At 44.4% G+C, this 22,705-nt stretch overlaps 1 protein-coding gene across 4 annotated transcripts; it reads right to left on the minus strand.

Annotated features, from left to right (window-relative positions):
- Positions 1–1,696: 1,696 nt before the first annotated feature.
- Positions 1,697–21,527, minus strand: LOC129019797 (sialic acid-binding Ig-like lectin 5). 4 transcript variants are annotated; one of them, XM_054463098.2, is made up of 9 exons: positions 21,118–21,200; positions 20,651–21,034; positions 20,176–20,454; positions 19,872–19,910; positions 18,300–18,557; positions 17,928–18,212; positions 17,615–17,714; positions 16,507–16,588; positions 1,697–2,810 (listed from the first exon to the last, which is right to left on the minus strand). In XM_054463098.2, the coding sequence occupies exons 1-9, from the start codon at positions 21,152–21,154 to the stop codon at positions 2,619–2,621; spliced, it is 1,656 nt and encodes a 551-aa protein (XP_054319073.2). In that variant the 5' UTR covers positions 21,155–21,200; the 3' UTR covers positions 1,697–2,618. The 4 variants fall into 4 exon arrangements, with proteins under 4 accessions (XP_054319073.2, XP_063514334.1, XP_054319075.2 ...); XM_063658264.1 differs by lacking the exon at positions 17,928–18,212 and having other exon boundaries at positions 20,651–21,023; positions 21,118–21,527; XM_054463100.2 differs by lacking the exon at positions 17,928–18,212.
- Positions 21,528–22,705: the final 1,178 nt, after the last annotated feature.

Here is a 22,705-nt window from a genome sequence, read left to right on the forward strand (position 1 = left end):
AGCCTGGTGATATTTTCCATTGTGATGTTGTCAAATCTATCAAGATTTTTGGTAAGAAGGATGAGTTTTTATTAACTTTTTGTCATAATCTCCTTAAAGAAAATTATTTTTTCTTCAAAAAATTTAAGAAAAGATGACTATCAGAAGATCAGACATTTCCTAGCTTGCAATATTTTTCCATGTTTGTGTTATCAAAAATATACTTACCATTCACATTGTGTAATCATCTGTTATGCTGAGAAATATAACATGCAGGCACCCCGGGAATCTTAGAACCCCTCTTTGTTTCCCACCCTCCCTGACCTTCTTTATGACTACTACGTTGCTGATATTTGGGATTATTCTCGAACTCCTGGGCTCAAGTGATTCTCCACCCCTCGGCCTCTCAAAGTGCTAGGATTACAGGTGTGAGCCACTGTGCCTGGCTGGTTTACTAAGTTTTTAATAGTTATTAAATAGGTATTAAAAACTATTTAATAGGTATTAAATAGTTGTTAATAGGTATTTAATACCTATTTAATGGGTATTAAAAACTATTTAATAGGTATTAAATAGTTATTAATAGGTATTTAATAGGTATTAAAAACTTTTTAATACCTTTAATGATCACTAGGTTGAAAGTTATGTATTATGATTCTGTTCTTTTAGCCATCATGAGAAAAATTTACAGCATGCATTATTAACCTATCAAAGTCTTTAGTAAATGAAAACCTCTCTCTCCTCCTGGATAATATATGGATATTAGGACATGTAAAATACACTTACCTTGGTACTTAGCCATTGTGATTGTCAGGAATTCTAAACTATCTTTTGTTTTTATTAAAGCTCCCCCATTTACTTGCTCTGAAAGATCATTATTGCTTTCTCATTTTTGAGTTGACTTTACTGAGTATAGATTACAAATTGATGTTAGAAATAGTATTTGCCTTCGTCTACTCTCCAGGTTGCTACTGATAATTCAGTTGTCAATTAAATGACTTTTCTTTTGAAGGTGATCCTTTTTCTCTGGTAGCTGTTCAGACTTTTTTCCTTGTCTTCAGTTTTGATTCAGCCTTACCTTGACACAAACCCAATGTGGGGATGGTCTCTTTTGACATTTCCAACCTTTCGCTGGGCCATATACTTAACCTTCATTTCCAGAGCCACATGCAAGACCACAGAACCAAAGCTTCCTTTTTCAATATGAGCAAATGCCCTTGGGAATTTTGGCTTAGTGATTCTGCTTACTTCTCTGGGTTCAGCCTTTCCCCAGAATTTTGGCCTACTAAGTTCCCATTTTCTTTTCAGGCATTCTATACTATTTAAGGGAAGTATTCTTTTTCTACTCATTTTTTCCCCAGAAGATTTTATTATTTTCAACACAAGACTTGATCAAAATTATCTAACCTGTCATAACCAAAACAGTAGTCACAATTCAATTTCTTTACAGTGATGAAAATGAGGTTTGGGTGGTAGATATTGAGAATCAATGTCCTCCCAGTACTCCACTGGAATTATCCACTCATTTCCTCATGGCCACTTGCTAAAGTTTCTAACATTGTCATTTATCTGGGTTTGGAGATACCCTAGATAAGTAACTGGAGAATTTTTAGCTGCTTTTTGTTTAGCATTTTAAAAAATAAATTAGTTCAATTTTAGAGGAGGGAGAGTATAAGTTCTTTCTTCAGTCCACTCTTCCAACCCAAGACCACCCATTAACTCATGTTTGGAGGAAAAGATAGTGTAAGCCAGATGAAAGCAAGGAGGCATGGCTTCCAGGAGGAGGAATGTCAAATTGCAAAGACAGTGTGGTATGAACCAGCATGAAAGGCTTAAGGAAGGGTTGGCCAAGAGGAAACTATAAATGAATAGATAGCAGGGAGGTCACGAAGGACTTTAAGTGTCAGGGGAGATGCTTGTGATATATTGTCTAAGGCCAGGGGGCCATGAATGGGTTTGGGCAGGAAAGAGTTAGACTCAACTCTTTGGCTGTTGGGAGGATTCCTATGGGTCTCATAAATGAAGGACTGGAGCCAATGGAATATGATGCAAGGATTGCAGGTAAAAGTGGGCAAAGATATGACCCTGGCAAGGATATAAGATCCCACATCATGAACCAAGTGCCAGGCTGAGGGGCTGGTCTTTCTTAGGGAGTCTTTGAAAAGTTTTGGGAAGGGGAGTGACACCAACATATTGCTGCCCTGTTTTTTGTGCCTGGTCATCCCCAGCCTTGAAAGAACTTGCCAGCAGGACCTTCCTGTTCAAGGAAGATAGACCAGAAAGCACTGAGCACAACACCCTGTGCGAGGACCCATGTTGGTTGATTTCCATGTGTTGATTTCTTTAATGTTCACAACAACCTTTGAGGTAACATGCATGATCTCTGATTTACAGAATGGGAAACTGAGGCACAGAGGGATGCAGTGAATTGCTTGATGACAGTGCCAGGGCCTAGGTTTGAGCCCACCTCTCTAATTCCATCATCTGTCTTCTTTCTGCTCTGCTTGGAGCACTTAAACATCAGTTAATGTTAACATTGCCACAAGGTCTCTTCGTGCTTCAGCAAGTGGTCCCTGACTTGTCCTTTCCCCCAGACAGGCTGTGGCTCCTCCAGCCAGGACTGAACTCTGGGCAAATCCTCACTTGCTTGTCTTGATCTCCGAGTACTCCGTGGTGCTTGGGGCCTCCTGATCCTTAGGCTCCCTCAACTTCATCTCAGAAAAACTAAGGGAGGCATAATGGAGCTCCTTTTGTTCTTCCAAGGGAGGGGCATCCCCAGGAGGAGATGCTTGGTCTCCGGGGCTGTCTGGCCAGGGCTTCTTCCTGGAACCCTGAGTAAAGGGGAAGGAAAGGTGTCACAGTAGGAATAAAGAGGCAGGCGTAGAATAATGAGTTCTTATGTTTATATGTTGCCTTGGGATTTATTTTGAATATAAGTTGGACTTTCTCATGCCAGAAGCAGGGCTTAGTCACCTGGACACAATTTCCAATTCTCTGCCTCCTCCCAGTTCCCTAAGGCGGTTAATCCAAATGTCTGCTTTATACAACCATCTCCTTGTGACCAGCTCCCTATGGGACATACAGCTACAACCTACTTGACTTACCTCCTGACTCCTGTGTCCCTCATAGGCTACACAGATATACTGCGGCAACCACCTCTCAGTCACAGTGTGGCTCCACAGAACTCCTGCCTGCTAGCTCTAAACCCCCAGTTAGAACTCCCTGTGGGAAGCCTGCTTGGGTTATGCCCTGGACTCTAATTAAGGCTTTGGCTCATGGGTCCTTCTCTCTCTCTTTCTTGCTCCCTACCCACTGGTTGGGCACTTGTGTCCTGGTCAGTTCCCTCCTTTCCATTCGCCCTTCCAGGCTTGCTGTGCTGTCTTCTCTCTGGGACCTGTGAGTAATAAACTGCTTCTGTTATTTCATGTGTTTTGTTCTGCTGTCTCCTCTGTGTCCCACCCGCCCAACAGACCTGAACCTAACTTCTTTTCTGGTCAAGGCTCTCCTAGAGAATAGCTGTCTTGGCGGGAATAAACTGGACACAGGTCATAGGAAAGCTGCAAGGGAATCTGCCAGGATAAACAAGTTTGCTGTGAGAGGGGGTCACAGGCCGGGCACTTAGGCAGTAGGTGGTGTGCCAGGATAAAGGAGCATTCTGTGAAAGTCAAACTGTGAACATGATGGCCAGATCCCTGCGGTTCCCATTCAAGGCAGGGCTAGAGTTTATGACCACTCCCCAAAGAGAGACCTCAACACCAAATAAGAGAAAAATACAACAAATGGTTCCCACAGGGAAGTTGGGCTGATGTGACATTTATCAATTCATCCTTTTATAATCCACTCCTCCTAAGGACAGGCCATAGGCTGCCTAGGTCAGGGTCTATGTCTGATTTCTCACACTGTACATGCCCAGGACCTGGCACAGAGCAGACAGGGCTGGGTTCAAATCCCGGCCCCACCTGTCCATATACATTTCCTGTGAACTCAACTATTCACTCATTCTTTCAAAATTTTGTAATACTATGATTGATGAGACCATATTGAGGACTTACTAATCACATTGAATCATCATAAAAAAAACCCACAACAGTATAAAAGATCTTCTAATTATCCCCACCTTACACACAGGGAAACTGAGGTGGAGAGAGGTTAAGTAGCTTGCCCAGGGTTATTCATCTAATACATGGTGAGGCCAGGATTCGAACTCAGCCCTGTCTCCCTGTTTCAGGTTCTGGGCACGTACAGTGTGAGAAATCAGACATAGACCCTGACCTAGGCAGGAGGAGCGGATTATAGATGAAGCAAATGTATACCTTCGGCATGTGTTACAAGGTGTCTTATGTGCAAACCAGAAAAGAGATGGCAATTCTGATCCTGGACCCAAGTTCCATGAAACAGAAACAAAATGGAGCAGATCCTGTCCCCAGCAAAGCTGGTAACCAGACACAAGTAAGCAATTTCTTTCCTCTCCCACCTTCACCCATATCCCTACCCATCACGCTATGGAAAATATGTTGAAAGCAATGTGAGTCTTCAAACAGTAGCTCAGAAGTTTTCTTTTTGAGACAGAGTTTCACTCTATCATCCAGGCTGGAGGGCAGTGGTATGATTTCGTCTCACTGCAACCTCCCGTCCCTGGCTCAAGCAATCCTCCCACCTCAGCTTCCTGAGTAGCTGAGACCACAGGCACATGCCACCATACCCAGCTAATTTTTGTAAAGACAGGGTTTCGTCACGTTACCCAGGTTGGTCTCAAACTCCTGGGCTAAGCGACTGGCCCAGCTTAGCCTTCCAGAGTGGTGGGATTACAGGTGTGAGCCACCACACCTGGCCATAAAGTTTTTTTAAAAGGACTCCAGGGTTAGGGAAAAATGGCTTCATTTTGTCAGAAAAAAATAGACTTTCCGGAGAGAGCTTCTTATATTAGGCACAAGAAAGATGAAATAAAATGAAAAAGTGGCTATGCACACCAGCATTATGCAGCCAAAGGAAGAAATAAAGACATATGTCTATCAATAGGTTTGCGGTATATGAAATAAAAAGGGTGAAATTGACAACCGAAAGAAAAGGCACAGCTCAGATTAGTAAATAGGATAATGCAGTATGTTCACCCTTTCACTCAATAGCTCTTTGCTGAGTGCTTGCTTTGAGCTAGATGCTGTTCTTGTAAATGAGGACATAAAGCAGACTGAAACCACCCAAATACCTCCCCCTCATGCAGTTCCTTGTTAGACAGAAGGAAAAGTAATACTGGATAACAGTTATAAGTGAGCTCCCTGTGAGCTTGCCACTTTACTAAGCACTCCTTGTAACAATCCGAGACAGATACTAGCATATTAATAACCCCATTTCCATAAGAGAAAACAAAAAAGCAGGGAGGTTCATTAGCTTATCCAAGGTCACACAGCTTGCAAGTGGGTGAATCTAGAACCTGAATGCAGGACGTCAAACTCCAGGGACCACGCTGTGCCTCACTTTACCATTCTGCCTATGGTATGAAAGTGTGCAGAAGGGTTAAAGGTAAAATAAAGGAGAAAACAAAGCTCTCTCTACCATAGTTCTTGTCAAAAGAGTGAATTCATACACTGGCTCTGTTCTCCAAGACCTACCAACGATGGAACTAAAGATGGAGCTCCTGGGTGAACAAAACTTTACAAATCAATTTGTGATCAATCAATCACACTGATATCCCTAGGGGAAAGTAAAGGCTAATTTGAAGAAAAGGGGTGGGAGAACTGGGCGGGGGGACAGCTGGCTTGTTGAGAGGGTGGGTTACCCCAAACATACTTGAATTCTTCTCCTTTCTCTCCTCTACCCTTCCAATGGGACAAACATTGTCTGCCCCTCACTGCAGAATTCAGAGTATGGACAGGATTATGATGTGCCAGTGTCCAAGAGGCATGTGTTGGGTAAGCACCAGAGGCCCACTGGGGTGAGGAGAAGGAGAACAGAGGTGGAAGCTCACTGGTCTTTGACATTCTCCTTGCTATTTTCTCCACTCCAAACTCCCAGGGCTGGTGGATCACAATGCAACGAGAGTCCTCGACCAATGTTGCTTCTCCACGAGGGTCTGAAGATGGAGGGATGACTTAAGCTGCCTTACTGGGGTGATAGGAAGTGGGACTGGTTGGGTGTGGTTTGGGTTCCTGAGGGGCTCCACCCTGGGGCTTGTCCCAGTCATTTCTCTTTTTTTGAGACGATGCTTCGCTCTTGTTGCCTAGGCTGGAGTGCAATGGCATGATCTCGGCTCACTGCAACCTCCACCTCCCAGGTTCAAGCGATTCTCCTGCCTTAGCCTCCCAAGTAGCTGGGATTACAGGCATGTGCCACCACACCTGGCTAATTTTGTATTTTTAGTAGAGATGGAGTTTCTCCATGTTGGTCAGGCTGGTCTCAAACTTCCGACCTCAGGTGATCTGCCCGCCTCAGCCTCCCAAAGTGCTGGGATTACAGGCGTGAGCCACCGTGCCCAGCGTCCCTGTCATTTCTTTGGCTCAGTAAGCCTGACACAGGCCAGCATCTGCCCTTCCCTCATTCAAGAAACACTGCCAGAGTAGCCAGTAACCCCAGGGGAATATGAGCTCACAGCTCAGAAGGCTGGGCACCTTTGAAGAAAAGCAAACCAACAGAACCTGATAGACCACTAGAAGCACCAGTACTAGGACGCTTTGGTCAAGAAGCTAAACTGAGCACATTACATGCACTAAAAAGATGTGGCAATATTAGCAGCATGAAAACAAGCATAAGAAACTTTGTCAATAACAAAGTGTGCATGAAAAATGAATGTGAAACATAATAAGGAATTATGTAATTGTGTACTTGATGCAAAAAGGGCCATGTGGAAATATCTGAAAAATATCATAGGAAGAGCCCAATGGATGGGATGGAGAATAGAATGACTATAATTGAGGGCAAATTAGTGAGCTAGAAGGGCCGTCAGAAGTATCCCCTAAAAGGAAGTAGGGAAGGATGAAGACCAGAACATATGAGGAAAAGGTTAAGATAGATGGAGGATAGAAATAGAAAACTTTGGCCGGGCGGGGTGGCTCATGCCTGTAATCCCAGCACTTTGGAAGGCCGAGGCATGCAGATCACTTGAGGTCAGGAGTTCAAGATCAGCTTGGCTGACATGGCAAAATCCTGTCTCTAAAAAAATACAAAAATTAGCCAGGTGTGATGATGTGCACCTGTAATCCCAGCTACTCAGGAGGCTGAGGCATGAGATTCACTTGAACCCAGAAGGCAGAGATTGCAGTGAGCCGAGATTGTGCCACTGCACTCCAGCCTGGGCAACAGAGTGAGACTGTCAAAAAAAAAAAAAAAACACTTGAACATTTAGATAATAATAGTTTTCAAATAAGATAAAAAAGAAATAGGCCGGGCGCGGTGGCTCACGCCAGTACTTTGAGAGGCCGAGGCTGGCGGATCACAAGGTCAAGAGATCAAGACCATCCTGGCTAAGAAGGTGAAACCCCACCTCTACTAAAAATACAAAAAATTAGCCGGGCATGGTGGTGGGTGCCTGTAGTCCCAGCTACTCGGAGGGCTGAGGCAGGAGAATGGCGTGAACCCGGGAGGCAGAGCTTGCAGTGAGAGAAGATCGAGCCACTGCACTCCAGCCTGGGCAAGAAAGCAAGACTCTGCCTTAAAAAAAAAAAGAAATAGAAAAGGAAGAACTTTTTGAAAAAAATAATGGAAACAAAATTTCCAGAGTTAAAGAAGATGAAACACCTCAGCTGAAAGGGCTCCACGAGTGCAAGAAAAAGATGCAGGGAATCCCATGCCTAGATACAGGATAGTGAATCTTAAGAATATCAGAACCAAAGAGAAAATTATAAAAGTTTCCAGGGAAAATGAGTGGATTACCTACAAATACGTGAGATTAAGAATGACGTAAGATGTCTTAACAGCAATACTAAATGCAAGAAACAGTGGGGTGGAGTTTAAAGCACCAAAGGAAAATCACTTTAATTTTAGAATGTATATCCTGCCAAATAAAATTCAAATGTAAGGGAATAAAAGATATTTCCAGGCATATAAGTCTTCAGAAGCCTTGAGGAACCCAAATTGAAAACCCATTGGGAGGAAGAATTCAAATAAAAAGAGAGAAAGAGAAAGGAAAACAGAAAATCTGTGATAAGTATGGAATAGAAAGGTGACAAAATACCTCAGCAAAATGTGTAGCTGTATATTTTTTTAAAAATCAAATAATAGAAAAATGCTAAGTATGTTCATAATAACACAGAACAAAAACTGCACATCTGTAGAAAATATCAACATTGTAAGGAGTTGAAGGAAGAGAGGCCAAGAGATATAAAAGCGCACCAAAATTCTTTTTGTTAGATGTAAAACAGAGATATTAATTTTTTTTTTTTTGAGGCGAGAGTCTTGCTATGTTGCTCATACTAGATTCAAACTCCTGGGCTCAGGCGATGCTCCTACCTCACCCTCCCAAGTAGCTGGAATTACAGGTATGCATCACTGTGCCCGGCAAGATATTAAGCTTCTAAATAAGAAAGGAGAAAAATGAAATATTGAAAAAGTGTAACTAAGTGAAAGTAAAAGATAAAATAGTAGAAAGAAATCCACATATGTCAGTAACTACAATAAATACCCATAGAGAAACTCAACAAGGGATGTCAAATTGGATTTTTTAAAACCTCGTTATATACTGTTTACAAAAATCACTGGTAGAGCATAAATACATAAAATGTTGGGAGGATGGAAGAAAATGAAAAAGTATCAGGCATCTAACTAATCAATAAGAAACTAGAGTAGCTATATTAAGATCCACATGCCACTTCATCCAGCCTGCCTGAAAGAGTGAGATCCTGCCTCAAAAAAAAAAAAAAAAAAAAAAAAAAAAAATCCATTCGAACAGACTTTAAAGCAAAAAGCATCATTATGAGCCGGGCACAGTGGCTCACACCTATAATCCCAGCACTTTGGGAGGACGAGGTGGGCAGATCACTTGAGCCCAGGAGTTCAAGACCAGCCCGGTCAATATGGTGAAACCCTGTCTCCCCTAAAAATACAAAAATTACCTGGGCGTGGTGGTGGGCACCTGTAATCCCAGCTACTCAGGAGGCTGAAGCAGGAGAATTGCTTGAACCCAGGAGGTGGAAGTTGCAGTGAGCTGAGATCGTGCCACTGCACTGCAGCCTGGGCAACAGAGTGAGACTCTGTCTCAAAAAAAAAAAAAAAAAAAAAGCACCACTATGAAGAGAAAGAATTACTATGTTTGATAAAATGTTCAGTTCACTGAGAAGATATAATGCTTTTCTAAAATATATGGTTTTAATTTAAAAGTACATCAAATATAAGAAACACAATTGATAGAACTACAGTAAGAAATTGACAAATACATTATCATAATGTAAGATTTCAACACACCTCTCTCAAGTATTGACATGATGGGAAGATCTATCGACATCTAAAGATTTGGATTTTAACATTACAATTAACACACTGGCCTGTTAATTTAAGAAATAAAAAATGTACATTGTTGCCCAGGCTGGAGTGCAGTGGCACGATCTTGGCTCACTGCAACCTCTGCCTCCTGGATTCTAGCGATTCTCCTGCCTCAGCCTCCCAAGTAGGTGGGACTACAGGTGCCTGCCACCACCCAGCATGCCCAGGTAATTTTTATATTTTTAGTAGAGACGGGGTTTCACCATATTGGCCAGGCTGGTCTTGAACTCCTGACCTTGTGATCCGCCCACCTCGGCCTCCCAAAGTGCTGGGATTACAGGCATGAGCCACCGCGCCTGGCTAAAAATATACATTATTCTTAAGCACACAGGAAACATTTACAAAAATTCATTGTATACAGGCCACAGATCAAGTCTCAACAAATTTTAAAAATAGATATCATAAAACCATGTATTCTGACCAAAAAGCGTCTACTTAGAATTTAATTATGAAAGATGTTTAAAATCTGCATACCTTTGGAATTTTTAATCCCAAATAATTTAAGATTCAAAGAAGAAATCACAATGTTGTTTTAACAATATCCACAACTGAATGTTATTCAAATAATACATATCAAAATTTGTGGAATGGGATGAAAACGAAATTCTGAGAGAAATTTATCCCTAACTACGTTTTATAGAGAATGAAAATATATACACTAAGAAGCTAAGTATCCAGCTTAAATATTTATCAAAGATCATCAGAATAAACCAAAACAAATAGAAGGAAGGTGCTGAGAAAATGAGAGTAAAAATCAATAAAATAGAAAACAAAGATACAGTGAGAAAATTCTACGATCCCAAAAGTTGGTTCCTTGAAACTGATAATAAAATAGGGAAAGCAATTAACAAGATTTAGCTAGAAAAAAAGAAAGAAGTCATAAATAACCAATGTCAGGAATATTTCTAAAAGGGGAAGTAATCTCGACAAAAACAAATAATATAAAGACAAAAGAATGCCACCCATATCCTTTTGTCAAAAAATATCTATATATAAATCTTAGGTGAAATGAACACGTCTCTAGAATAAAGCTCACTGAAGAATACATAAAACGATTAAATTAGGAAAATTGCACATAGCAACGCCACCAGGCCCAGGTAGTTTGATAAGTGACATCTATTAACCATTCAGGAAACAAGTCATTTCAGTTTTACACACGCTCTTCCAGACAATAGAAAAAGAGAGACTAGTCCCCAATTTCTCGATCTTATCTTGATGCCCAAACAAAAGAAACAGGAGGAAAAAGGAAAATGACAAGTGTACTTGACCATGCATGTAGATGCAAAAGTGCTGAGCAAAAGATGATCAAACTGAACCTACTGGAGTATATACAAAAAAATGCTATGAGCAATATGGTTTTCTCCCAGGAATGCAGGAGTAGTTTCATACTAGAAAAATCTTTGTCATTCCCCATGGTAACAGGTTAAGTAGGAAAAAATCCTATCAGTAGATGCATTCAAAAAATACAACAGAAATTTAGGATAAAAACTTATTTAGTGATAGAAAGGAACTTCCTTAACCTGATGAAAGTTCACAAAACCAAGTGGCAGGATATTGGGTGCATTTCCTTCTAAATCAGCAGTAGCAAAAGATGCCCATGGTCACTATGTCTACTCAACTTTGACCGTAATCTCACCCAGCATATTGAAACAAGAAAAAGGAAAGAAGTGCTTAGGACAAAGGGAAGAAATAAGCTGTTATTAGTTTGCAGATGATATAATCATCTAATTTGAAATCCCAAAAGATTCTAAATAATACCCAAGACCAATGTGTGATTTTTTTTCCTTTTGTAGAGATGGAGGTCTCACTGTGTTATCCCCTGGCCTTGAGCTCCTGGCCTCAGGAGATCCTCCTGCCTCAGCCTCCCAAAGTTCTGGGATTACAGGCATGAGCCACCAAACCTGGCCTAATTTGTGATTTTGTTTTAATTGAAAAAAATTTATTTAAAATACTTCAATTTCTATATACAAGTTATTTGAACTAATAGGGGAGCTTAGCAAGTTGGAAGGAAACGAAATCAATTAAAAATGTAATTGAGTTTTACTTGCTGCATTTACCGAGAGAATTAAGACAATTCTCTAAATCCAGAGAGCTGACATCCCAGAGGAGGTGGGTGTCACTATGAAGAGATGCACAGTTATAGTGAATCCCGTCAAGGAACCCAGCCGAGAAATTCAACCCCATCAATGTAGGAAAGAAAAAGGAGAAGTTCTGTGTTGCCAAATGGTGGGGAAATGAAAGGTAACTGGCTATTCTTCAAACCATCCATAGTCACAAACTGCCCACAGTCTGAGGTGTTACATAGACTTCCGTTGCCAGATGAGGTTAGGTTTGTGTGCCCTCACTTCCTCATCAAAGTGATTATTCAGGACAGTGGGTCATTTGTTGAAATCTGACATCTCTTAGAAGAAAAATACATCTGCAGAGTATACATAAGGACAGGCATTTCTTGCTCAGTACCTGAAGCCCAAAAGGATGAGTTGATTCTTGAAGAAAATAGCATTACACTTGCATCAGACCCAGCTGCTTTGATTCAGCAAGCCATGACAGTTAAAAATAGGAATATCACTAATTTTTCAGATGGTATCTATATCTCTGAAAAAGAAGAGATCAGCAGGCTTATAAATGTCTAAGAATTCTCCAGCTACCAAAGCAAGAAGATGCTAAAGGACCCATGCAAGACCAACCTGTGATTTTTTTTAATTACAAAAAAATCAACCCCTCTTATATTTTTTAAATACTTTCATTCTGCATTCTGATAAGGAATCAGAAAATGCACTTTTAAAAAGATAGCATTTACAATAGCAACAAAAACTGGTATTTAGGAAGAAAAATAGCAAAAGATGTATAAGACCTGTGTAAAGAAACTCTACATTATCTCTTTAAAACACTTAAAAAGATTTAAAGGAATAGAGAGAGAAAGACGTACTGTCATGGATAAGAAGGCATGAATTTCTAAACAAGTAAATTTTTTCCAGATTGAGCTGTAGATTCAATGTATTTTTTGGAATTTGACAACCTGATTCTTTTTTTGTTTTGTTTTGTTTTGTTGGGTTTTTTTGTTTGTTTGTTTTTGAGACACAGTCTTGCTCTCACCCATGCTGGAGTGCAGTGGCGTGATCTCCACTCACTGCAAGCTCTGCCTCCCAGGTTCACGCCATTCTCCTGCCTCAGCCTCCCGAGTAGCTGGGACTACAGGTGCCTGCCACCACGCCTGGCTAATTTTTTTTTATTATTATTTTTAGTAGAGACGGGGTTTCACCATGTTAGCCAGGATGGTCTTGATCTCCTGACCTCGTGATCCACCCACCTTGGCCTCCCAAAGTGCTGGGATTACAGGCGCGAGCCACCGTGCCCAGCCTTGACAACCTGATTCTAACATTTAAGTGAAAAAAAAAAAGGACCAAGAATGGTCAAGATACTATTGAAGGATATTAAGGAAGAGGTTTTGCTGTACTCTATATCAGGACTTATTTTTGAATTTATAGTGATGACTCAGGGACAGTAAAATTGACTATTGGAATAGAATAGAGACCACAGAAAGAGACCCACAAATATATAAAATTTTAATACATGGCAGAATTGGCATGTAGCTCAATGGAGAAGGGAGAAGGACTATTCAGAAATGAAGGAGAAACATATATGGATCAACACTATACACCATACACAAAAGTCAACCCCAGATAGAGTGAGTACTTAAATGTCAAAAGAAAAGCATACTCTCTATGTCCATCAGTTCAATGTTTTTTTATTCTTAGATCCCACAAATATGTGAGAACATGCAATGTTTGTCTTTCTGTGCCTGGCTTATTTCACTTAACATAATGATCTCCAGTTCCATCCATGTTGTTGCAAATGACTGGATCTCATTCTTTTTTATGGCTGAATAGTACTCCATTGTGTATATGCACAACATTTTCTTTGTCCATTCATCTATTGATGGACACTTAGGTTGCTTCTGGATTGTTTGCAACTCAACGGATCAATGCTTGAGGGGATGGGTACCCAATTCTTCATGATGTGTTTATTTCACACTGCATGCCTGTATTAAAACAGTTCATGTACCCCATAAATATATATATCTAATATGTACCCACAAAATTAAAAATAGAAGCATAAAACTTTTAGTAGAAACTATATTTGAATATCTTTCTAATCTTAGGATGGGTGAAATTTTTTTTAATGAGATCCAAAAGGTACTCAATAGAAAAGAGAGGATTTGTGAATATGATTATATTACAACTAGAAACTTATGTTCATTGAAGATCACTTTAAGAAGTGAAGACAAGCTATGCATTGGGAGAAGATATTTATATTTACAACACATATAATGAGAAAAATAGTGTAAAAATGTATAAAGCCCTCCAACAAATTCAATAAGAAAAAGTCAAACACCCAATAGGAAAATGGGATCCAGATGTGACCAGGTGTTTTATAGAAGATGAAAGCAGAGAGAGATTTTTCATCTTCACTGGTAACCAAGGAAATGCAAATCAATACCATAGTGAGATAGTAAAATAGCCTCCAAAACTGAGAAAACTGAGAAAAGCAAGTGCTGGAGAGATTACAGAACAACACGATTTCCTAGGCATAGATGAGAGTATAAATGGATATAATTGCTTTGGAAAGCCATTTTTCATGACCTTGTAAAGATGCCCATTCACATGCCCAGCGATGCGGCAACTCAATTTTTAGGTAATGCTAAAGAAAAGCTCTTGCCTGTTAGTACAGTGAGACAGGGATAAGAATGTTCAGAACAGCTCAAATGGAAACAACTCAAGTGTGCATCAATATGAGCTTAGGTGATAGATACAATCATAAAATATAATATTATAAGCAGTCACACCTATAATCCCAGCACTTTGGGAGGTCAAGGTGGGTGGATCAAGACCAGCCTGGCCAACATGGTGAAACCCCATTGCTACTAAAAATACAAAAATGAGCCTTGCATGGTGGTACGTGCCTGTAATCCCAGCTACTCAGGAGGCTGAGTCAGGAGAGTTGCTTGAACCCGGGAGGTGGAGGTTGCAATGAGCCAAGATTGCACCACTGCACTCCAGCCTGGGCAATGGAGTCAGACCCTGTCTCAAAAAATATATATATTATAAGCGGGAAAAATGAATACAACTGCAACTTTATACAACATGGATGAATCATAATACAATGTTGAGTCTACAAAGCAAGTCCAAGAAGTGTGCATAGAACATGATACCCTCTGTAGATTCATAAACAATTAAAACTAAATAGTGGTATAAGTGACAACATATACCACTGTGATGTGGTATATGTGGTATAAGTGACAACATATATATGTACCACAATACATATATGTGACAATACTAGGAAGACAAGATTCACAACAGTGGTTACTGGGAATGGATCAGGGAGCAACACAGGTGGATATAAGTTATCACCAATATGTTAGGTCTTAGGTTGGATGGTGGGTTTGCAGTTATTTATCATATTATGAACCAAAGTGAAAAAGTAAAAGTAAATGATGCTTGTTCCAGTGATGGTAGCTTGGTCATGAACTAAGCATTTTGGACTATTCATTCGGGGCAACACTTGATCAATTTTATAAAAGAGGAGAGGAGACATGCTGGACAGAAACAGTGTGAGAAAAAACTGCAGGGGCTAAAGAAGCCCCAGCCCCTGTTCTTCAAGAATTCCACAGATATTGGCCGGGCGCGGTGGCTCACACCTGTAATCCCAGCACTTTGGGAGGCTGAGGCAGGCAGATCACCTGAGGTCAGGAGTTCGAGACGAGCCTGGCCAACGTGGTGAAACCCCGTCTCTAATAAAAATACAAAAATTAGCTGGGTGGTGCATGCCTGTAATCCCAGCTACTTGGGAGGCTGAGGCAGGAGAATTGCTTGAGCCTGGGAGGCGGAGGTTGCAGTGAGCCGAGGTCGCGCCACTGCACTCCAGCCTGGGTGACAGAGCAAGACTCCGTCTCCAAAAAATAAAAATAAAAAAGAATTAAAACTTAAAGTATAATAATAATAATAAAAAGAATTCCACAGATATGATGTGGGGGTGGAGACAGGTAAAGGCAGTGGTGATGTGTGATGGGGACAGGGATGCATGTAGGGCTGTAAACACAGAAGAGAAGGGGTAGATGTCAACAGGAGGGGAAATGACTAGAGTAGCAGATACTGAGATTAGAGCTGGAAGGACTAGATGAGGTAGTCTGGTGGAAACGGGGAAGGAAGGGTGGAAGAAACTATACTTGCGAGGGCTCAAAGTTGTAGGACAGCAGGTCTGTATGGAGACAGAAGGCCAGCATGGCCAGGCCACGGGGCAGGATCAGAGGACAGAAACAGGCTGAAGTGACCACCTGGTGTGGGGCAAGGAACATGGGCCTGATTCTCTAAGCAACAGGAACAAACAACAACAACATTGAAACTCCAGGCTGCCTGGGAAGTAATAGTTTTGGGCTGATGATTCTGGCAGCCTGAAGTTTGGGATGAGAGATGGAGGCAGGGAGGAGGTGAGGCAGGCTCTGTGGTCAGTAGAGGTGGGGAGGGAAGATGAGCAAAGGACAAGTTAGTTTTACTTTTAGAAAAAAGGTTGGTGGCTGGGCGCAGTGGCTCATGCCTGTAATCCCAGCACTTTGGGAGGCCGAGGAGGGCGGATCACCTGAGGTCAGGAGTTCAAGACCTGCCTGCCTAACATGGCAAAACCCCGTCTCTACTAAAAATACAAAAATTAGCCGGGCATGGTGGTGTGCGCCTGTAATCCCAGCTACTTGAGAGGTTGAGGCAGGAGAATCGCTTGAACCTGGGAGGTGGAGTTTTCAGTGAGCCAAGATCGCACCATTGCACTCCAGCCTGGGTAACAAGAGGGAAACTCCATCTCAAAACAAACAAACAAACAAAAAACAAAGAAGGTTGAATGGGACATAATGATTTCCTGGCTCTGGGATATGAAGGGGGAGAACAGGAGAGAAGAGAACTCCCAGGTGATGAGGGAGGAGTGGGTTTGGTGGAATGCTGAGGAGCTCAGCCTGGACTTTCCGAGTGTACATGCAAATGAGAAGATCCCCAAACCACTCACCGAGGTGATGGTACCCATAATGGGGTCTTCATCATCCATTTTCTCTGGTCTCCCAGCTGCTTGCTTCCTGCGGGCTTTCACTCTAAGGAAAGAAACCAGCACAGTGCAGCTGGGACCACCCAGGCATGGGTTAGCAGGTTGCCCCGTCCCGTGCTAAGATGGTGAAAATGACAATGAAGCCATCCAGGCCCCGGAACTGAACTCGGAGACCTTCCTGATATGGGAGTGAGGGCTCCATCCTCCTGGATGACCAGGGATTTGGTCAGGGTGGCTATGGACCGAATTTCCATCATATAGACCCCCTCTTACACACAAAACCATGGCAGGAACGGTCATAGCAGTGTTATGCATCATAGCCAAGAAGCAGAGGCAACCCAAATACCCATCAACAGCTGAACCCACAAATCAAATATGTTCCATTTGTATAATGGAATATTATTTGAAAACAAAAAGGAATGAAGTATCGATGCATGCTACAACATAGATGAACCTTGAAAACATTATGCCGAGTGAAAGAAGCCAGCCACAAAGGACCACATATCACATGATTCCATTCACACGAAGTACAACTGCAACTTCAGGACAGACAAATCCACAGAGACAGGGAATAGGTTAGGGCTGGGGGAAAGAAGCAGGAGTGATAGCTAAGGGGTGCAAGGTTTCTTTATGTCTTCGTTTTTCACTTTAGGCTAATGAAAATGTTCTAAAATTGATTTTGGTGACAGATGCACAATTCTGTCAATATACTTAAAGCCATTGACTCGTACACTTTCAGTGGATGAATTGTACAAAATATGTATCTCAATAAAGCTATTAGAAAAAAAAAGAAGACCTCTCGATCTACTCAGTTCTGCTTTTTGTTTTGTTTTGTTTTTCTTTTAAGACAGGGTCTCTCGCTCTGAGGCCCAGGATGGAGTGCATTGGTACAATCCCGGCTCACTACAGCCTCAACCTCAATGATCAGGTGATCCTCCTGCCTCAGACTCCTGAGCATCTGGAACCACAAGCACACATCACCACCTCTGGCCTTAGCTCTGTGTTTCTGAGATTCAGTCTCTCCTACTCCCTACAAACACCACCCTGTACCTTCCCTGGGACCAAGACTTACATTAAAAAGAAGATGAGGCACAGACAGATACAGAGCAGGGCCATGACACCAGCACCACCAAGGGCTGCAGGAACCACTCCTGTCCTGAGGTTCGATCTCCCTGCAGAAAAGAGGGGCGTGCAATAACTCACTCCCATGACTCAGACTCTTGCCCTCCCACCTGCTGGGCAACTTGCTCCAGGGCTCTGCTCAAACAGGAGATGAAGACCCCTGTCCTCCCCACCACCAGTCCAGCCTCTCTCTCCCACCATCCATCACTCTGGGATCCATGCCCCTCCCCTCAGGCCCCTGCCCTCTGCAATACGCCCCTGACCTTGCAGCAGCAGGACAGAGCCACTCTGGGACCCATAGATGTTCCAGGCCTTGCAGCTGACTTTGAGGTCGGAGCTGAGCCCCCCGTGGAGGATCAGGGAGCTGTTGGCCCAGGGCCCAGCTGAGCTGGAGTTGACCTTGAATGAGCCCTGGCTGCTGTTCCCCTCCAGCGGCTTCTCCCCAAGCCACCAGCACAGGGAGGGGGCCGGCCGGGCTCGAAAGGAGCAGCTGCAGTGCAGACCCTCAGCCTTCCAGGAGCAGGAGGGGCCCAGCAGCTGTGGGAGGGCTGTGGGGAGGGAGGACAAGACTCAGCAGGGGGCCTCTTCCCTCTTTAATACCATGCAGTTCCTGCTCCAGCTGCCCCCACACTCACAGTAAACTGAGAGATTCAGAAAAATTTGCAGGGAGCCCAGCGGGTGCTGAGCGCGGCAGGTGAAGCCTCCTTCTTCTGCAGACCCTACTCGACGAAGCTCCAAGATCCCGGTATTGGAGATGGGGGTGGTGTTTGGGGCAGGGGAGCCCTGGAACCAGCTCAGGTGTGCAGGGGGGTTGCTGGGAGCATCACAGAGCAGCTGCAGAGGCTGGCCTTCCAGGACCGGAAGGGTCGAGGTGTTTTGTACGATCTCTAGGGCTGTGGGGAGAGAGGGGCAGGGAGAGAGAGATGGGGCCAGGGAGGCTGACAGTCCCTATCCTTCCCTCCTTCCCAGGATCCAGATGACATCTCCCTCCCCTCCGCTGGCCCATGCTGGCTTGATTCCATCCTGGTTTAAAGGCTGGGCCTTTGCACACTCAGGAAACTGACCAAAAGTGTCTAAGTCTCAAGTCTCCAGAGGAGGCTCAATATCTCACTGGTACATGCCTGGACTGTGGTGGAGAGAGGACAGAGAGTACCCGGTGGTGTTGGGAAATACAGTCCGCTAATGTGACAGGAAATAAGACTGAGGATGCAGGAGTGGAAGGCTGAGAGGAGAAGAACCACAGAGCTGGGCTGACTGAGATGAGCGGGGCACAGTCCTTGGTGACTGTGGAAAGAACCAGACCACAGGAGGGATGGGAGATGGGAGGGGTCTAAAGTCTGTTCACTGCTTTGAGCAGAATGCACGAGTGTGAACCTGTGTGCATGTGCATGTGCATGTGTGCGTGTGTGGTATATGTGCATGTGTGCAAGTGTGGTGTGTGTGCATGTGTGTGTGTATGTGCATGTGTGCGTGTGTGGTGTATGTGTGTGGTGTATGTGCGTGTGTGCGTGTGTGGTATATGTGCATGTGTGCATGTGTGTGTGTATGTGTGTGTGTGTGTGGTGTATGTGTGTGTGTGGTGTATGTGCATGTGTGCATGTGTGGGTGCATGTGCATGTGTACGTGTGTGGTGTATTGCATGTGTGTGTGATGTATATGCGTGTGTGCATATGTGGTGTATATGCATGTGTGCATGTGTATGTGTGTGTGGTGGATGTGCATGTGTGCATGTGCATGTGTATGTGTGCGTGTGCATGTGTATGTGCGTGTGTGCATGTGTGCGTGTGTATGTGCGTGTGTGCATGTGTGCGTGTGTATGTGCATGTGTGCATGTGTGCGTGTGTGGTGTATGTGTGTGGGGGTGCATGCGCATGTGTGCGTGTGTATGTGCATGTGTGCATGTGTGGTGTATATGCATGTGTGCATGTGTATGTGTGTGTGGTGGATGTGCATGTGTGCGTGTGCATGTGTATGTGCGTGTGTGCATGTGTGCGTGTGTATGTGCGTGTGTGCATGTGTGCGTGTGTATGTGCGTGTGTGCATGTGTGCCTGCACATGGGGCTCACAGAAGGTGGAAGCCAGAAGGCAGTAATTCTCATTCTTGCTCTTCCCAAATCTGATTCCATTCAAGCTCTGATTCTCTATCTCTGCTCAGAGACAGACCCAGAGGCAGGTCCCAGCTTCAGAGAGGAGAAGGTCTTTCCTACCTGTGCCGTTCCTGAAGATGGTGATGTTCTGTGGAGCATCTGGGATAAAAAGATATAACCTTGGCTTCAGCAGTGAGGAGTGAGATGGGCATGGGCCCAGGAGGTACCCAAAGAGGAGCCACAGAAACCCACCAAGTGGGGAAGGCTGTCCTTCTGGCTCACTCCCCCGAGATCCGAAGGCTCAGATCCACACACAAGGCTTCTCAAGTTGTTTTGTTTCTCTCTCTTTTCCTTACACACACACACACACACACCTCACTCCCACTGCCCTTGAGGACTCAGCTGTGTCCCCAGCACCACTCACAGGAGACATTGAGCTGGACAGTTCTCTCCGTGGTCATCTGAGCTCCTTGGCGTTTCACCTGACAGGTGAGGTTGGTGCCATGGTCCTCGGGCCTCGGGGTGAGGGTGAGCTCCGAGGAGCGGGTGGTCTCAGGGTCCAGGGGGCTGAGGGCATTCCATGTCCAGGAGAATGTGAGAGGTCGTTCCGCTTCACAGGATCCTGGAAGGCTGCAGCTCAGCCTTGTGGGGCGGCCGGACTCCAGAGGCTCCAGAAAGTGGATGTCGGGTTTCTCTTTCAGGGCTGAGGAGGAGACAGGGAGATACCTGGGCCCCAGGGGCTTGAGGACGTACGGTGTGACCCCGAGAGTGGCCAGGCCTCAGGCCCCGACCTGCCCCAAGTCTTACACCTCCTCCAGCCGCCCCTGCCCAAGCCCTGTCCCTGTTCTCATACGGGGGTCTCCACGTCCCGGGGTCCTCTCCTAGGGCCTCTGCCGTACCTGTCACCTCCAAGTTCAGCTTATTCTGTTGGTAGCTGTGTCTTACATCATTTCCTCTCTCCATGTAGAAGAAATAGCTTCCCGTGTCCCGCATTCTGGCATCTCCAATGCTCAGTGAGCAGTTCTTCTTCCAGACGTCCCCAAGGAGGCGGAATCGGCCCCGTGTCTCTGGCTTCACTCCTCTGCCTGGGTTGTTTGTGGCCACAGCCTGACTGTAGTATTGGCTCTCCCCGTCCCGGAACCAGTAGACGTAGAGTGGGGGAGAGGAATACCAGGAACTCCAGGGGTAAGAGAAGGAGCAGGGCACAAAGACGCACAGGCCCTCCTGCACCGTCACCGACTTCTGCACTTGCAGCTCGTACCCTGGCTCCTCCTGCAGGGACCCTGGGCGGGCACAGAGGCTCAGCTGCAGCTCCAGCGCCCCCTTCTCACCCCCGTGCCTGTCCCTCCTCCCTCAGCTCACTCACCCCCCCACAGCAGGGGCAGCAGCAGCAGGGGCAGCATGTCTCCATCCACCAGGGCCCCAGCCCGGTCCCAGGTCCCGCTGTCAGGGAAGGAAATGCTCCAAATGTCCAAATGTGGGGTGGGGCTGAGGAAGCCCCGACAGGAAGCCGGAGGGTGAGTGAGAGCTGCGGCCGCGCACAGAAGGGGAACTTGGGCATCAAGTGATGTCCGGGTGAGGCGGGGGCTGGGAAGCCATCTTGCTCCCACCCCCACTGGACGCCGCAGGTGAAGATACTGAGGCCCCCAGACGATGTGAGGCTTGTCCAGCTGGGGATCTGGAGGTGATCACCCCTCAAATGATGTTTCAGTCATGAGTGAGATCCTCGGGGGGGTGAATGCAGAAAGAAAAGAGAAACAAGGGCTTGTCCCGGTGATGAGGTGAGATGTCAGAACCACCCTCCACCTAAAAACCATGAAACATTCTGAAAATATATAATTTTAAATTTGATTTTAAATGTTCAAAGTAACCAGCCATGGTAGCTCATGCCTGTAATCCCAGCACTTTGGGAGGCTGAGGTGGGAGGATTGTTTGAGCCCAGGAGTCTGAGACCAGCCTGGGCAACATAGCAAGACCCCATCTCTACAAAAAATAGAAACCATTAGCTGGTGTGGTGGCACACCTATAGTCTCAGCTCCTCTGGGGCACTGAAATAGGAGGATTCCTTGAGCCCAGGAGTTTGAAGTTGCTGTGAGCCATGATCGCACTACGGCATTCCAGCCTGGGCAACAGAATGAAACTCTGCCTTAAAAAAAAAAAAAGTTCAAAAGTGCTGAAAAAAAATTTTTTTTGACCCATATTTAGTGGAGGGTCAGAACATGAGAGAACTGAAGCACTCTTATGTTAAGAAGATTCTTGGGACACAGCACAGTCCAGTTTGGGTCTTGATGGACCTGAGGGTCTTGTGGGACGGCAGTGAAACACAAGCCCCTGCTAAAGCCTCATCCTATTAAGGAGCTACAGAAGCAAATTTGCCACTATGAGGCTGATGAAGCTCAATCTTCAATGCCATCCCTTGCAGGATCCACTTTTCAGATGCCCAGGAGGGGCCCACGCAATGTGTGGAAATAACCTGCATTGTTACTGCTCTTTTATGGAGGAAATTTCATAATAGTTTCCAAAAATTTAACAATGATCTTAAAAAAGTTACACATTCCGATTAATGTGTTGTGAGAATAAAGACAGTTTCTTAAACTATCAATGATCAAAACAAATGTCAACCACCCATGCCAGAAGAAATACCGACTTCTCCTTCTATTCTATCTATAAAAATTATATTATAAAATTATTCTCCAATATTGGCTGGGTACAGTGGCTCACATCTGTAATCCCAAGCACTTTGGGAGGCCAAGGCGGGCAGATCACCTGAGATCAGGAGTTCGAGACCAGCCTGGCCAACATGGGGAAACCTCGTCTCTACTAAAAGTACAGAAATTAGCCAGGCATACTGGCGCACACCTATAGTCCTAGCTACTCCAGAGGCTGAGGCAGGAGAATCACTTGAACCCAGGAGGTAGAGGTTGCAGTGAGCTAAGATCACGGTACTGCACTCC

The sequence above is a fragment of the Pongo pygmaeus genome, chromosome 20, assembly GCF_028885625.2.
Source record: "Pongo pygmaeus isolate AG05252 chromosome 20, NHGRI_mPonPyg2-v2.0_pri, whole genome shotgun sequence".
Lineage (NCBI taxonomy): Eukaryota > Metazoa > Chordata > Mammalia > Primates > Hominidae > Pongo > Pongo pygmaeus.

Excerpts from the sequence above, each read along its gene's own strand:
- LOC129019797 (XM_054463098.2), bottom strand. The coding sequence starts at position 21,154 with ATGCTGCCCCTGCTGCTGCTGCCCCTGCTGTGGGGGG. Across the intron at positions 18,213-18,299 it reads TCTGAATCTCTCAGTTTACT|CCCTCCCACAGCTGCTGGGC; the intron begins GTGAGTGTGGGG and ends CCCTCCCCACAG. Across the intron at positions 2,811-16,506 it reads TTATGGGTACCATCACCTCG|GGTTCCAGGAAGAAGCCCTG; the intron begins GTGAGTGGTTTG and ends CCCTTTACTCAG.